The following is a 17,786-nucleotide window of genomic DNA, read 5'->3' as shown; positions in this document are numbered from 1 at the left end:
AATAGCAGGGACGTATATACTAGTATATACGTCCCTGATAATAGCAAATGCTGTAGGTGATTATTTTTTTAGGTTGCTTCTCTGGGTGTTAAGTAAATTATTTAGTTTTGGATAGTTAAGCTTTTATAATATACAACTTAAAAAGTCCATTAAAAAACGACAACGTATTTTTTCTTTTAACTAGTTTCACACCCCTATTTCCCGAATATGCCCTTGAGCAAATTACCAAAGTTCTTCTGTTTTATTACGAACGAGTTAACAAATTTTTGACAATAAACTTCCGGTTGTTGTCTGCTCCCGCAAAACTTGAATTTCAATTTGTGAAAAATGTAGAAGAGGTTCCAAGTGATAATGTTTAAGCAAATTGAAGAGGTAAAAAGAATTCATTAGTTTAAAGGAGACATATCTAATCAATTTTATCATTATTCATTTACTATATTAGGATAATTCCTGTAACTTTATGATAATTTCCAATGCTGAAACATGTCAACACTTGACTTTTAAAGAACCAATGACACTATTCGAAAGGGAACTATCGTTATGCTTTTATGTATAAGGACATTAAACAGTATTTTGTTAGAAAAATGATCATAGGCTCAAGGAGTAAAATAATAAACATTAACCTGAGATTAGTGTTCAACACGGTTTAAAATGCAGTAAAACGGTAAAACCCTCAATATATTGATTTTTATGATAAGATGACAGAATGACAGTTCGATGTTGTCTCCACCTGTAGATAATATTTTCCGAAAAATTGGCATTGTGCGCCAAAATTTTCATGACTCCAAAAAGTATCAGATTTGTTTCTTGCATACACAGGGGTCTGTCTCTATCTTTTTGTATTCTTGCTGTTAAGATTGACCTATTTAAGAGTAAAACTCTCAACCTAAGGAGCAGTTTTTTTAAACATATCTAAACCATGTTTGATACAGTTTCGACATTTACACAAAGTAATGTTTTGGGTGTAGACTGACCATGCAACAGTAGATCATGTGTCAAACATAAACCAAAATTCTGAATGCTTGATCAGCTAAGTGATTGCTTGGGTGTACTCACCAAAATTTGTTGTAATGTATGGTTATGATGGTAGGCAAAGAGAATTCTGGTCAGTGTTTGCGAGTGACAGAGACCTAGTGTACAAATATTCATTTCCGTAACACTTTGTGTACTGCTGGTATATAATTATCACATTGTTGAGGCACGGTGCAAAAATTATCCCCAGACCAATCATTTTAAAATGCTAGCTCAGTTGTTCCTATAATTGACTCCATCAGTTTCTGATCAGTTAAACAATTTTAAAAACTTGGATCAAATTTGAAAAAAAGAGTTTACACTGGTTTCTGAATGCAAACAACATTGGTCTATATTAATTCAGTCTAAACCTTGGTTATACATTATGAAAATTGGGTGCAGTTTACATTTCATAAAGTTTAACATTATAAAGTTTAACATTTCAAAGAGTAAAAAAGTGTAAATTTTACCAAAGTTTGTTGTACATGAACTTCTATAACAGTTAATTAAGTTTACTGTTAATTTATTCCAAAGGTCCTAAATTTTATTTTTGTATTACATTAAAAACAAGACATTTTTTTCTAAAAATGATGGTTTTATTTCATTTTGTATGTGATCATATAATGAAGTCAAATTAATATTGTGATTGATATTACATGAAGTTAGGCATTTCAACCAGAATTGAATAATTGAGCTGCATTGTGTGACAAGGTTGATTGTAGATAGTTCCTTTGAATTGTATATATCCCAGATAGGTAAACAAATAAAAGACTAATATGACAAGAAAGAGGTATCAGAAAAGTGTAAACAAGAGCAGGAGACTAAAATCAACATTTCCAGCTGTTGACCAAACACTTGACTGTGTGGTGGTATATGAAGAGCTTACTCGAAACTCTGTGTGATAAACACAATCCAGGAACAGGCAAAGGTTGTGAGGCTTGGAGAGTCTATGTACCTACAGGGGGGACTCGTGGTTCAAAGTTATACCTACAGCAAATGTATGGAACAGTAACGTTGAGATTGAAATGTAGAGTTGATACAAAGCAATTGAATTGTGGATTCCTAACATTAAAGAAGATCTCCAGGTACCGTCCAGAACACCTCTGTCAGGTGTTGAGGTATTTGTTACCTGTCAATATTCCGCTGTAGATTTAATAAGACAAAACTTTTATTGGATTTAAGTTGTCAATTCTTGTTCATTTTGTGAATTTTCTTTTCACCTGTGAATCTTGATGAAAACATTTTTAACACAAAAAGAGTTGAAATTAGATAAGCGGAGATCTTTAACATAACCTTGAGTTCAAACCCAATTCATCCAAAAGTAAGTAAATGTGCAAAAAATGCTTCATGAAAGTCTTTTGATTTTAAATCTATTTGCTACATTTTACCAGAATCTTGTAGATGACAGTAAGCAAAGAATTTGTGTGTTTTATAGTGTGTACTGGGGAAAGTTTATCCCCGGCCATTAAGCCATTAGCAACTTAAAGGGAAAAGTAAATGGCCAGTATCACAATGATTATTTGTGTGCCTCTCACAAGATTGGATTCAGTTCAATAACTACCTATTCAGGCCAGGGATTATGTTTTATTTTCTGTTTTTCATGGAGCCACTATGAGTTATTTGACTGCTGTCAGACATTTAAAATATTTTCATTTCTGGGCTGTATGCAGGTCTGAGCTTGGATTGGTGGGTACTCCACAATCTCTGGGTTTTTTCTCTAGCGGTGATAGAAAGGCGTAGTGTGGTGACTGTAGAGTATACAGATCGGTGACTGGGGGATTACATCACTGATATATTCTAGATTTATAGGACTGACTTTAGCGGTACCTGGACTCCTTGTTTGTGTTTGGGATTTACCTGTATATAGAATTATTGCACCCACAGACTATCTCTTACTATCTGATTTTCTTCAGGAATTTTATGTTCTACCTATTTTAGATATGTGGTACGGTATGTATAAAGTTAATGCACACAAAATTTAGAAGAAGAGTGACTTTTATAATGATTTTGTTTATTAAACATATAGTTTAACCTGGCTTACAAGAACAAGGCAGTATTTACTAGAAATTCTGTAGATTATGGTCCCTCAAAGCAGTGTGACGATCTTGTCTAAATAAGATTCATTATCATACTGTAACAAAAAAATTTCTTGTACAATATCAGGAAAATGTACCAGAAGATTTTATACATTTTCCATTTTCTTTTTTTCCATTTTTGTTATTGTTTGGCCATCATACAGTAAAGATATTAGCCGCATCTATGCAAGCTATATATAGACACCAACAACTATTGCAAAATTTGGAAAGAACATTTCTTGAAGAAGGGTACCATCAAGCAATATTCTGGTATATATTCTTTGTGGAATGAACTCATCACAGATACTAGTTAATAGATTTAAATGATGGAATTGATCACCCATTGACTCGATAAAGTTGTTCATCCCTCAGAAAACTACCCAACCATGCAGATTGAACATGAAATAAAACTCTTGCAATTTAAAGTCTTCAGCTATTTCAGTGCCTGACACGAGATAGCTTTATCCTGATAGGACACAGTCTGTGATAGGTTAATTTATGACCCGGTTAATTGGATTACACAGGATTAACAAATATTTGACAATTGCTGCATTGATATGAGGGGGTGTAGCATACATTTACCAACTTCAAGTTGTGCAAAGTTATTTAATTCATGTATCCTCTACTTGAAATGATAAACTGAGGAATGAATTCCATTTTGAAGAAAAAAAGAATAATGAAGATATATTTGTTCAAAGCAAATAATGGTGTTTGAACATGGTAATAGCTTTCCTTAAATAAAGTTGACACTGATTTTAAGATTTTATAGTAGTTCAACAAGTTTGTAAAATATTTTCTATGAAAACCTATATTAGATCAAATTCAGCTAATATCAAGTGTTAAAAAAATTGCAGCATGTAATGTTTTCTTGTAGTATACCAGTGACAGTTGTTTTTGTAGATACACAGAGGGTTGACTGGTAGAGCTGTACACTGGTAGATAGAATTGTACAACAATGGATTAGCGAGTTCATCCAGGACCAGTCTCCATTTGGTGCAGTATGACAATGGATTTAGAACCTCCCACAGACCTCCTCCACGGATTGAACAGAATCCGCTGCAACGGATCGCGGATCATGGTGGGGAGCCGAGATTTTACCTCAGCCTCGGAGGCTTTGGAGGCTTACCTGGACCAGTATGCAGGTATTCAGGAACTGACTTTACCGATAGACTATACACTTTCAGGTAAACAGGTGAAATTCCTTTGAGGCTTTTAAGAACTTTACATAGCCCACTCTGCAGGTATATTGGAACTGAGTCTACCTCTGTTTTCTGAGTCTTTAGAAGCCTATCAGGCAATTTTAAAGGTAAATTGAATTTACTTTTGAGGCTTGATCAAGAATCTTACATGCACCAGTATCCAGGTGAGGGAAGCAGGGTTTCCATCTTGCCATAATAATCTACTGGTATATCAGGTTTTCTGTAGACATTTATTTATTTCTCTGTTTCTTTATAGGCCTGACCTCAAAACACAAAGGTCGCTACCGTCAGAACGTCTCTGACCTCTTGGACCCAAAGTCCCCGCTTCACCTGACGGCCGACCGGTCGCTACAGACAGGGGTCAGGGATACCCCTGCGGAGCTCAAGTTGGCGACTGCCAGGGAGTCTATCAATGAATCTTACGACAAGATGAAGCGAAACATGGCTCTGAGGGCCGAAGGTAGGCAGGAATCTACAACATTTACCTGATACATCTCAGTGTTAGAGGTGTGGTCAATTACAGAATAATTTTTAAAGTACTGAGACAAGTATTTTAATTGTTTAGAGATTTACCTTCACTGAAGTTATTTGAAGTTTTTTGGATTTTATTTTTTTTGGAAACACATGATTTTGTAATATCTATAGTTCTGAACCTTGTAGTTGTACAGGTGCTTAATATTTGTTTCCCTTAAACTTAGACCATCTTAGTCTTTGCACTTCAGATTCATGAACAAACTTCAGTGATAACATCTTTGATGATGACTCTCACACATGACAATTAATATAATGTACTGGTAACAAAGATTGTTTGGTAATGTCCACTGTTACAGAGAAATTAGAAATTAACTTCTTTCTATATAGATTTTAAAGCCATAAATTGATTTCAAACATCATCAAACAATTTTCCATGATCCAAAGTTATAGGGTATTTACAAATTTAAAGTAGAGGTAGAAATGATTTACAATTTTATCTTAGTATAATACATGTAAACATTACTTGATATACTTATCACAGTCAGTTTTTTCTTTGTAAAAAATTTTGCAATGACTGTTGTTTTTGTTTGGATCAGAGCGAGAGAGGAGAAACCAACAGGGTAAGAGGTTGGCTCTGTACAATTCTAGAGAGTGAAGGCATGTTTTGAGAGTAGTTGTCTCGTTTTACAATTATATTGTATTCAAAAGATGACCCCCAGTTTGTTCAAGTATTTTACGAGATTAAGACACAAGCAATCAACAAGTCACACATCATGCAGCAAAAAGCACCTGATAGAAAAATAGAAAAGGGAATAATTCATTGCAACTTGCCATGAAGTGTTAATTCAATTTAGGTTGAAATATGTTATGCTAGAATATCATGTCATTGCATTTCTTTTGCCATTTCTGTTCCTCGTCCCCAACATCTTTCATGGTCTCACATGTATGATACCTTTGTAACTCTATTGCCATACAATGAGAGGGAAAAAAACAAGCAGTATAGATAACTATTTTTAATTGATAGATGACAACAATAACAATAATTTGCATGCATGTATGATAAATCTAATATAACCCCTGAATATTGACACTGTATAATCAAGGTCCCACTGTGACTCTATACCAAAGCATGCCTCCTGTTTGTCTGGGGAGAATGTTGGTAATGGTGTTATATGTAACAATGAGCATTGTATGAGGCTTGGCCATTAGATGGGATTTATTATATACATTAGCAGGTTATGGGGACTTGTACAGAGGTATGCATGCACTACATTACTTATCTGTCAGATGTTGTAATCCAGACTCCATGTATATGTATTGTGCATCTTCATAACTAATCTGTTGTTCAAGTAACCAAGAATTCATATATCATTTATTTTCTTCATTTATGCATGTAACCCAGACTTCTATACCCGCTTCTCTCTGCTAACACAGCTCTAGATATACATGTAGCTCTCTCTCTCTTCCAATTCATGTAAATGTGATATAGAGAGTTAAATCTAATGCTTGTTCATTTTAAAAAAACTCACAATTTTTAAAAATGCATCAGATTTACCTGAATTTTTTGGAAACGAGAATGACAGCATTGGATTTAACTTGAAACTCTACAGATGCATAGATCTAATTCTATACACATTGCTATTTAACACCCATATTTACATATCGGGCTCATCATTCATCCACTTTAGAGAGCAATGTGAGAGCCAGGATTGTATGTTGACTCCATATTCTGTCACCTCTCTCTGTCTGTTGTTCTTGGACTGTACAATATACTGTGGTTTCATCATTTGTCAAACACCAATATCCTTGGATTTTAATTAGTAGTCAAGTCATGAAATCAATGTTAAATATAATTTAATAACATAAGAATTATCTCATTAATTTTTTATGTTGGATTATTGTCCATGAATATACATATAATCAAAACTGTGAGTTTTACTTGGTTAAAGAAACCACATTATACAGTGTACTTTAAACTATGCATAAAGACTATGCATGTACAATGATACAGTATGTTAGTACATGTGACTATGTAATCTTGTTTTAACAGTTTAGTTCAGTAATCAGAGTGTATGTAACTGAAGACAATTGTAGTGATACAATGTCATGTAATGATGTAAACTACCGTACTAATAAATACTTAGTTTGAATCTTGGTACAATGTACCAGCTTTCTATATGTTCAGTGTGTATACAGGTTACTAAAGTAAAATAAATTATTGTACATTAAAAATATGTACTTATAAACAAAATGAAAATAGCAATAATTTAAGAGCAATGTTCTAAATAATTATTATACAAAAACACATGTGTACAGTATAATATAGTATGAGTGTGTCATGTAAGTGTACATCTCGGTACAATGTACTATTCTCTGTGTTGTGGCGTATTACATGTACATTGGTATAGGGACATGAATCAATGAGTTCTTTAACAGTGGTAATGGGAAGGAATAGTCTTAACTAAGTCCACTATAAAGTTCTATTTGATTTAATTTTATGGGTGCTATTTACCATATTTAACCTTATAGATTAATTACCTCTTAATAATAAACATATTTTTTTATAATGAAAAGGTGTTAAATTAACAATATGTTTCATCTGTAACACTAATGATTGCTACTCGTGTTTAGCAACATTTGATACATAATGTTTCACCATGTTCAATGTTTGTTAAAATCATAGGAACGAAAGTGTCAAGGTCATTTACAACATTGCAGCAAATAGTTTGAAAGATACAAAATTGGATATTGTTATATTCAGTAGTATATTCTCACTATATAACTCTATATAGACGAATAGTCAATAATTGTAATATCAGCTCGTCCGAAAAATATTGACCGGTCAATATTTTTTAAATATTGACCGGCTAGGAATAATATCTGGAGAACATTCCCTCTATTTCAAATAATCGCCTCTGATTTGTTGATTCGTAAACGGTGACGTAGATAATTCTTCGCGACTCCAAAACAAGGTGACGTCATAATAGACAGTCAGTCAAGGCAAGTAAACAACGAACGCGCAATGCAACGGTTTGCTATCATAACGGATATAAGGATTTGCGAATTACTGTGAAGTAAAATCAGGTAGAACACCTGTCTGATAATTCTTACGGTCGGCGGAATATCACAAGTGACCGTTTGATGCTGAGGATATTTTGGAAATGAACTTTGCACAAAATTGAATTCGTGAATTCTTTGTTGAGCTGAGAAAATTACGGCGATCTGTTTTCAATTAATTTCTTAAATTTTGGTTTGTTTCTTCATATAACAAAACAAATGTTGACTGTGTTTTCGGGCAACATTGATTATATTAGCCCCCTTGGGACGAAAATATTGCCCTCCGCTTCGCGTCGGGCAATATTTCGTCCCTCGGGGGCTAATATAATCAATGTTGCCCTCAACCCCAGTCAATATTTGTATAATATAACCTTTGTTGATTTCTACCTTCAGTGGATGAAGCTTTGAATAAGTCTGGAGAGCTGTTGAAGAGAATCGCCAGTGACGAGCGCCTCCCCAGGGATGCCCCGAGTGACATAGAGAGTGCTAACACAGACACTCTGATCAACATGAACCCGGGGGCAGCCGCCCATAGAAAGGGACACGTGTACTCTTATAAGAACCCCCGAAACAGGTCAAAGACTGTAGGGGCTGCCCCCCAGAAGCGCGACATGTCCAGTGTTGAGGATATCCTTGGTGGTTCAAGGAGGAGTGGGCTGGCCAATCTACCGCCCCCGATGAGCTTCAAGTCGTCCCAGCCAAGGGAGAGAAGTAGATCGGTGTCCCCGTCCTCATTCAGACATCACGAGAGACTGGCCAGTAACCCCGCCCGACAGGCCTATGACATTCCTGTCAAAAGCTACGACCTCAATTCATCCCGGACTCAGAAACCTCCCAGCTGGATCGATGCCCTGGACATTTCTAACCCCAGTGAGAGTTTCTGGTCCAGGAGGGATCTAGTGTCTGGTAGGCCAGCTCCAAGCTGGGTCAATGGACTGGATAAATCCGAAATTTCTAGCCTCACTGCGGATCTACCTCAGAAGCGAGTTGGCTTCTCTGAAAATGTGGCCCAATCTAGTTTTAACAAATCACATGATTCAAACCCACCTGGATTAGATTTCAATGATTTGCTGTCTAAATCACCAGGAAAATCTTCATTAAAATCTCCAAAATCAGGTAGAAAGGCATATAACTTCTCCAGTAAGTTAGCACCAGAAGTGTTAAAAGCTGGAAACACAAGTGCAACCAGTAGTGATATTTTGGATAAATACTTGGAAACTTCAAAGGGAGATCATTCACTCAATACATCTCGTCGCCCTCGCTGTTCAAGTCTTGATACAGAAGCACTGTTAGCTGGGATATCTGCCCCAAACAAAAGTGACATTACTGGAGCCAGCCCTATTGAACCAGGTTAGTGGGAATTCCATGAAACAAGAAACTATTTTATGCCACTTATTCAGTTTGTTGGTGATCACAGTAAGTGATCTGTGTTCATGCAGAATACAACAATCTAACCAAGATTATGACATTTTATGTATTTGTACAGAGGCATCCCCAGCTCGGCCAGGACTGACCCATCGCCCTCAGAGTCCTGACACAGACATGGTGCTGGAAGGAGACCGGTCCTGGGAGAAACCTGTGGCACCCAGTCTGTAAGGATACATTTTTTAAGCAGGAATTAAAAGGACAGATTTTTGTATAGATTTATCTACTTACAGATGACCACTCTATTTCTTTATTTCATCCATTTTTCAAGATGATCTTCATGTCAGAAGTAATTTATAGCTCTTGACCTGGCTTGATCATATCATTATATTACTGTTGATAGGAAGCCACCAGTGTTTCCTGCAGACGAAGACATACAGACAGACACACTGACCGGAACTCCACAGCCAGGCAGTCTGGAAGCCCTTAAGAACATGTTGTTTAAACTCCAGACAGAGGCTGCGGCACACGCTGCGGGAAATCCGACAACCATCGAAAATCTACAGGTAAGAGTCACCAGAATCCAAACCACCAACAAAAATCTACTGGTAAAAGAGGTCTGATGCCATCGAGTAGTCATACAAGAGTGTGACAGGATAGCATATGTAGAATTACAATGAGATTAACCTGTCCTTACATGCTAAGTTTATATGTTTAAAATTGGTTCTTTTGTTATACTCTTTACCTACATCATGTAGCAGCTAGTCTATAGATATGATCTTGAGCATATGCTAGATTAGCATATGAAGTGGAGCCAGCAAGTGATATTAAAGTAATCAAGCTTATCTGAGGACACTTGGCAAATATTTTATAAAAATGATGCTTTGACAAATAACGTACATAAATTGAATCTAGAAAAATATATACACTGATACATGGTACATCTTTGCCAGCCAATCGTAGATGAGAAAAACAAATTAACCACTTGGCTTGTGAAGATGGGTATGGTATTAATTTTAGTGCTGAGTTTTGCTGTTTTAACTATGGCTATGTATTGTAGGTTGGTGCTGTTCCTAGCAATGGTAAGGTGGAGGATGAGATCCCCGCCCTGAAAGGCTACAACTGGCAGGAACAGCCCGGGGGTCAGTCCCTTGAAAAGTAAGTGTCCACTGATCAATTGTAACTGAAGAGTTCAATCCATCAACCTCTTGGTAGACCTACTTATATGAATATATCTACAGGTATTAATTGTTATGAGATGACAATGGCACTGTAGGTTATAAGTACATGTATTGGGTGACTACTGGTACTAGTAATTTTTAGATGTTGCTGTGTATTCACTATTGGAAAAGTAATTTAAACTAAAACTTTTGTTTAATATATTAATTTATTGTATAAATTTGTTAAAGTAGTTTAACTCTTAAATCTCAAATCATAATGTTGTTTTACCTCCTTTTCCTCTATTTATTTACTCACTGTCAGATGAGCTTAAAAATCACAATATGTAGCTGCAGAGCAGTACATCAGAGAGCAAAAAATTTGCAATATATTTCGTAAAAAATTGATGCTAGTTTTAGACCTATTTTCCTTACATAGACCATAAAGGTAACACTCAAATAGTATTTGCCCTCATGAACATAAAAATAGAAGTACGTCTTGTCATTTTACCTCTACCATTATACCTGTATAAACCATAACTATTCTATTGTTGATGGGGGTTTTTATAAGAATTTCTGAGGCAAGTTAATTGGCAACATTTAGGTATAGTTAATTGTTTTTGCCTGTAAAGAACTGTAGCTCTCCGGTATGTGACAGCCTAAAATTCTTACACCTGTTACACATGTGCAGCTTCACAAGTTGTAGGTTCATTCATTTTTGCTGTCAAAGACAAAGAAATTAAGATGCTTTTGAAAACTGTTCTTGCTGTAAATATGAAAATAAAGATGCTTTACAGAATATATGCTGTAAAGATAATTGTATTGAAACTTTATGAGCTTTTGTTGCTGGTTTTCAGAGCCCTTCATCATCTAGGAAACTTGAAGACCATTGTGAAGAGTGAAAAGGAGGCCCGCAGCAGGTCTCCCTCACCCCAGAGGATGAGGAGTCGGTCCTACTCCCCCTCCCGCTCACGACCCACACAAAGCTAGTCCTACCCTCCATGCCAGCCTGACAGTTATATGATAAACACAGTGAAATTATTCCATCCATAACTCAGAAATCCAGCTCAATTTTTAGTAACTGTATCTGAGAAATCCATGTTTTAGTGTATCTGAATCGTGTTGATAAATTCAGACATTGTTGATACGTCTACACTTGCATTGTCCCTGTTTTAGTGTTCACTAATATTAAGTTACATTGATGTCCATGTTGTAATTTATTCTCACTGTAAGTTCTCTTATGTAAATCAATCATATAAGATTATTTTTCAACAACTTGAATCTTTTCATAATGCATGTACTTGTAGCTGTTGAATTTTCAGTTTTATAGAGTACCTGTAATTTCTAATTCCAGATGTAGTAATTTTGAAGAAAAAAATCCTTTCAACGAACTCACATCCCAGAGATATTGGAATACTGTACATGTTTTTTGATAGCATAGTATTTATTGGTGATAGCAGTAACAGAATAGCAGCTTTGTATATGAATCATATTACAATATACTGCTAGTGATAGAATTCCGTTCAGTATCATTATATTAGATTACATGTAATAGTTTAACCTGTCTAATGGGATTCCAAAAGAGCTGGTTCTAAAACACCATACCTGAATATTCTTTTTTTACATTTACCAAAAAAAAAAATCCCAATTCAGAAGTAGTTCAGATATGAAGACTTAATCATAACTAGAAATCAGCTAACATAGTTGGTAGCTGGGACTCTCTGGGGCACCTGCTGGACGTGATACTGACACTGTGATGACTGGGGCTCCTGCTGGATGTGATATTGACACTGTGATGATGATATTCTGACTTGTTTCATTGTTTTTAAGACACAAATATTTTGTTTACATTATTATATTTAAAAAATTTTGTTATTAATTCTTTTGTCAATAAAACTAAATACATGTACATTGTACATGTGCATGTACATTCTTATTATTGTTTATTTTAATTGGTCACATGTGTGGAGTAATAACTTATTGTCACTTCAAGGTGTTAGTTAATTCTAAGAAATACACATGAATTGACCTGCATGACTACAAATGGCACTTGTAAGCTATTTTAAATAATTTTAGGGTTCCAAAGTGATCAAAATTGATATTTTCTATTATTTTTATACCCCCCCCCCCCCCCTCGCAGTTAGTTGGTTATGACATGAGGATTTGGCATTATCTTGACCCAAGGTCATTTTGGCAAGGTCAAGGTCACTGGGAGGAAAAGTGCAAAGTTCATGTTTGGTCCTCATCTTTTTTATGGAGAAACATTGGAAATTCTTTCTTACATAAACATTGCTTATGACCTGAGGGTGTGTCATGAACTTAATCCAAAGTCATTTGGACAAGGACAAGGCCACTGATAACAGATAACAATTAATGCATTTAGTTTATCTCCCACAACCGTGTAAGTACAGAAAAAATATAAATTTTAGACACTTTCATCATGTGGCCATATTGTCCCTACAGGTCTAAGTGTCATGAGGGGTCATGAACTTCACAATTTAGGTAGATACATTAATAACATAAACATGACTTCAGTTTATCCCCCTCCAACTTTGGATGAAGAGAAGAAGATTTTCTAAGAATAAATACAATTTCACTATATGGCTCGACAAAGGACCTGAACTACCGACAAAGAAAAACATGTATTCACAATTTTGGTGGAGGGCTTCACGAACCACAGATTAATGCATTCAGTTTATCTCCCTGTAGGCCTGCTGTGGCTAGAAAGAGGACATTCTATGTTTTATTACATTTTCACTACATGACCAAATTGGTCCTGTCCTTAGGCATGAACCCCTGACCAAGGGGCCATGCATTTTGGTAGAGGGCTTCATGGACATCATAATCATGCATTTAGTTTTTTTCTAACATATTTGGGAGTAGAGAAGAAGATTGTTGAAAATGTGGCCCCTTTATGCTTGTTTTGCCCCGTAAATGAGGACTCGGGCTTCTCGTATCCTATAGATGAGAATGGTGATAATTGGCCTTGTAAGTTTTAAGAAGTTAAACATGTAAATTACGTATATTAACGCAAGACGAACGATGGACGACGGGCGGCGACAGACTAATTGCAATAGGTCAGCTGTGTGACTCAGTAGACCGAAGATAGTAAGTCAAAAGTTTCATATTCTACAATGTTCACATGCATGTAGTCTGAATTTTTATTTTATGTTTTAATCATTATCAATGAGTGCTGGGCAATGGGATTTAAATCGGGAAATCTGAGCCTTAATAGTCACTTGTTGCATGAGTCTATACACAGTCAGACGCAGGGTTAAATTCCAGAGCATACATTCTGTTTTTTTACTATGAGATTTTTCTACATCTTTTCAATCAGATATTTTCACACTATAGTATGAATCAGACGTTTACAGTGTCTTTTATACCATCTAATTAACAGAAGCACAAATGTATACAAGCAAAACTTTTTATTTCATTGAAAAAAGAAAGGATGTGTTATATTCCGATTTAATTGAATTAAAGAGTTTTCAAAGAGTTCTTGGACTTGTGAAACTGAATGGTGTTTTTAAAGATTACAAATGTGTATACAGGAATTACATATTAAACTGTAATGAACTACAATGAAGACTGAGAGAAAAGGAAGAAAGCATGCGGTTTAATCTAGCCCCTGTTGTATCCACGTTGTTAAAAAGTTATGGGACCTACTTCTACGACACACAGTACTTCAATTTTTTCGTCAAGTAACGTTAGTCGTTTTGTATACACATAACAAGTTGTCATGTTGTAAATTTTGTATATACTGCCACCCGGTAAATTCAAAATTTACAACATGACAACGAGAACAAGCGCCCAGTAGTTAATGGCAGAGAACCAGTCTATTCTATTTCTTTCGTTAATGTGTCTGGCTTTAATGTCATATATTGGATGAATCATTTACATTATAATGCTGGAAGTTATACCCTCATTCAAGTAAATGTTTGTTTTTGGTAAATGCACAAATAGAGTGATTTAAAAGTTGAATTAAACTAGAATAAATAATCTGGCATAACTATTTTCAGAAGCTGTTGGTGGTTTTAATAGCTGATAGAAATAGACTGATATTGTGCACTGAGATTCCGTTGTTTGTATTAAATAGGATAGGGTGTCTTGGTTCCAAATGCTGTACATAGCTGATTGGAGTTATAACTGATGTTTCTCAGGTGAGCGATGTGGCCTCTTGGACTTATTTTTTTCTTGTTCGTATTTTTTATGCCATTTTGTATTGCATTGGTATATGAATGGGTATGATAGTACTAAATGTGGATGCGAATCCAGATCATAAACTGCTGATGGTTGATAGTATATGACTTCCTCTCCCTCGAATCGCTGTCTGTTTTTCTTAAGTATACGTAGGGTGTACGAATTCTCAGTTGTAACATATTTTATCATGACATATTTTATTACTGAATTATTTTTGATAGTTTCATATTAAAAATTAGTTGCGATATAAAAATGGAACTATATTATCCAAAAGAAAGAAAACCAATCTTAGTTATTCAATTTGCAGACGGCTTTTATTGTCAAACGTAACAAGTAGCATAACCATGATAAGTGGTCGGCTTAAGAAAACACCAGTCAAGATATACATGTATATTCACATATCAATCTTGCTTTTCCTTATCTATGATAATTATGTGACCTTGTATCAATTCATTGCAAGCGAGTCGGAAGAAATGTAACGACCACTTCTATGTAAACCTAGTAATCTTACTGTATTTTCATGAACTGTGCACCTTACTTTAAACGACACCCGCTGCGCTGTGTGCACTGGCCCTAATCTAATCGGTGGAAGAATTTTGGCCACGGAAAATGACATCAGCTGTAAAGGTAACCCACTTTATCAAAGCAAATTTCCCCCGATATATGTAACTTTTTGCTTTAAAATAGAATATAATCTCTGGGGTTTGGTTTTTTTTGGAAAACGCACAACTGTAAATACTAAGTATAACGATCTATTCCGATGTCATGTTACGTAACCCAGTTGTTTAAATTTATCTCTTTAAAAGTAAGAGTCTAAAATAAATCTATGAAATCGTAGGAGACTCTGTGACAGTGAATATTTTACACACAGTCCGACTTTCTGTTCATTAGTAAGTACGGGTGGAGGTTAGGGACATCTCCATTGTATTAATATTTAAACTTTGGTGATATGAAAGTAGCGACATTGCATAAAAAAAATACATAACCCGCTGACGTGGGTTATGTGTTATTTTCTGCAATGATCGCTATACCTTCATAACCCGCTTGAATCATCAAAGAAAGCATTTTATTGTTTATATTACCATCTTTCTTTTACCTAATTAATAAATTGATTATGAAAAGGAACTCAAATTCACTTAATTACTGTAAATGTATACATAAGTAAGTTAGCTAAAAGAAACAGCCAAATCGTCTCCTGTGAGACTTTGAGTCTGACATCATCATGATTATTTCGTGCAGTCCGTGATTTTTCTTTGGTCGTTGTAGGTTTCTACTAATCGAAAAAGAGGGCGTGTCAAGTTTTAGTTCTGTCAGTTTCAGCCGCTGTAGATTTCGACCAATCGATAAACAGGGCGTGTCAATTTCAGTCCTGTCAGTTTCAGCCGCTGTAGATTTCGACCAATCGATAAACAGGGCGTGTCGATTTCAATCTGGCTGTTTCTATAGAGCTATGAATTAACCATAAGTTTTCGTAAGAAATAGAGGGAATCATACTTGGTAGATGTAAATAAATAATGCCGTTCATCGTCTTTTTCAGGCCTTGTGGCGCCGTCTCTCCACTAAAGGGGCTATCCCTCAGGGCAGGAGCAGCCATGGTTTTGTGATTATCAATCATCATGCCTATGTGTTTGGGGGCGAGAATTCCCCGAGAGTACCTATAGGCAGCACCGTACATTGCCTGGACCTAAACACCCTGGAATGGAGCGTGAGTCAGCCCAAAGACAAGGAGAGCGAGCCCCCTCCCACTAATGCCGCGGCCGTGGCGGCCCTGGGGGACAGCATGTACATGTTCGGGGGACGGTCGGGAATCTCCATGGGGGAGGGGGACAACAACGATATGTACACGTTTAACACCTGCAGTAAGGAATGGCGGAAACTACCCACAACTGGAGACGTCCCCATGGCCAGGAGCTACCACGCTATGACGGCGCTAGGTAACGCTCTCTATGTATTCGGGGGTTGTACGCAAAAAGGCCGAATGAACGACCTTTACCGCTTTGACGTTGACACAAACACGTGGGAGAAGCAGCCGGCTTATGACGTCATTGAAGGACGTGGCGGCCCGGGGTTGGTTTCGGTAGGTCATACTCTCTACGTTGTAGCTGGATTTGCTGGACGAGAAATGAACGACGTACACGCTTTTGACACGAAGGAAAAAACATGGCAGACCCTGACATTCCATACTGATTTGCCACCTAGAAGTGTGTTCGGAATAGGTTCCCATGGAAACACAATCATCGTTGTGTGCGGGGAGGTCGACCCATCGGATAAAGGTCACGCTGGTGCAGGACACTTTTCAAATGAGGCTTTTATCCTTGACACTGTTAACCCACAAAATTGGGTCAGGGTTCCCACGGAGGGTGACCAGCCTGAGCCCAGGGGTTGGTTTACCGCAGCTTATTCTGATTCCGACAAGAAACTTTACATTTTTGGCGGGAATTCTTTAAGCAACGAAAGACTGAATGACATTTATTCCTTTCAACTGTCGCAGGGATAGAAACTTCAATTGCTGTATATTTAGAATACATGTACTTTTTAAAATGACGCTTTGCTTCACATAACATATCAACGACCACTTTGTCAAAGAATGCTTGGTTTAACAAAAAATGTATACAACGTATATTGAACTTTTAAACTTTTAAAGATATTGATATACATAATAGACTGTTATCCATGATAGATCAATAAACATTATAATCAAACTATTGTCATCGTATGAGTGGATAATACCTGTAGCTACCGTGCTTACTACATCAATGCAGTTCATAACGGTGCATAACATAGACTACTATAATGAAATATGCAGTTGTACTAACTTCCTTAAATTATTACATCATTGCATGATAGCTTATGCATACCTTAATAGTTAAAACAAATCCAAGTATAACAAACCTATAGTGGCAACCCACTCGGCACAAAAAATTAATTATTAAACAATTGATTTTTTCTAAAAAACAAAACAAAACAAAAAACCCCAAATCAATAATACTGTAAGCGTCTAAATACAGTAGTCCTACGCGTCTAAAATTTCACGATATCCTGCATGTTAGTACTTTTCACTGTGTTTTTAATTTCACGGATAATTAATTTCTTTTTTACAAAGAAAATATAATCTTGATTATAAAAAAATCTTATGTATAATGGACATGCACTCATGTATATCTACATTATTTTTCTTTGGATTAATGGCGGCCTACACGGAGATGGTGAATGCACAGCTGAATATTCACGGGGGCTTAATGTTCACG

The 17,786-nt window shown here is 36.1% G+C and overlaps 2 protein-coding genes across 11 annotated transcripts; both read left to right on the top strand.

The window, feature by feature from the left end:
* Positions 1-259: 259 nt before the first annotated feature.
* Positions 260-12,274, top strand: LOC128176748 (uncharacterized). Of its 10 annotated transcripts, none has more exons than XM_052843262.1 (10): positions 260-372; positions 3,987-4,228; positions 4,542-4,745; positions 5,356-5,379; positions 5,992-6,015; positions 8,210-9,166; positions 9,303-9,408; positions 9,585-9,747; positions 10,242-10,339; positions 11,196-12,274. In XM_052843262.1, the coding sequence occupies exons 2-10, from the start codon at positions 4,087-4,089 to the stop codon at positions 11,326-11,328; spliced, it is 1,851 nt and encodes a 616-aa protein (XP_052699222.1). In that variant the 5' UTR covers positions 260-372; positions 3,987-4,086; the 3' UTR covers positions 11,329-12,274. The 10 variants fall into 10 exon arrangements, with proteins under 10 accessions (XP_052699222.1, XP_052699228.1, XP_052699227.1 ...); XM_052843268.1 differs by having other exon boundaries at positions 296-372; positions 3,975-4,228; XM_052843267.1 differs by lacking the exon at positions 260-372 and adding an exon at positions 1,742-2,129.
* Positions 12,275-15,007: 2,733 nt separating this feature from the next.
* Positions 15,008-17,240, top strand: LOC128176535 (uncharacterized). Its single transcript, XM_052842943.1, has 2 exons — positions 15,008-15,165; positions 16,076-17,240. The coding sequence occupies exons 1-2, from the start codon at positions 15,148-15,150 to the stop codon at positions 17,033-17,035; spliced, it is 978 nt and encodes a 325-aa protein (XP_052698903.1). The 5' UTR covers positions 15,008-15,147; the 3' UTR covers positions 17,036-17,240.
* Positions 17,241-17,786: the final 546 nt, after the last annotated feature.

Source organism: Crassostrea angulata, chromosome 3, assembly GCF_025612915.1.
Source record: "Crassostrea angulata isolate pt1a10 chromosome 3, ASM2561291v2, whole genome shotgun sequence".
Taxonomy (NCBI): domain Eukaryota; kingdom Metazoa; phylum Mollusca; class Bivalvia; order Ostreida; family Ostreidae; genus Magallana; species Magallana angulata.
This window is presented reverse-complemented; position numbering and strand designations above follow the sequence as displayed.

What these genes read in the sequence shown, in the direction of transcription:
- LOC128176748 (XM_052843262.1), top strand. Translation starts at nt 4,087, where the DNA reads ATGACAATGGATTTAGAACCTCCCACAGACCTCCTCCACGGATTGAAC. An exon ending in AGAGAGGAGAAACCAACAGG is followed by an intron (nt 5,380 to 5,991) that starts GTAAGAGGTTGG and finishes TATATACATTAG; the next exon opens with CAGGTTATGGGGACTTGTAC. An exon ending in AAACCTGTGGCACCCAGTCT is followed by an intron (nt 9,409 to 9,584) that starts GTAAGGATACAT and finishes TACTGTTGATAG; the next exon opens with GAAGCCACCAGTGTTTCCTG.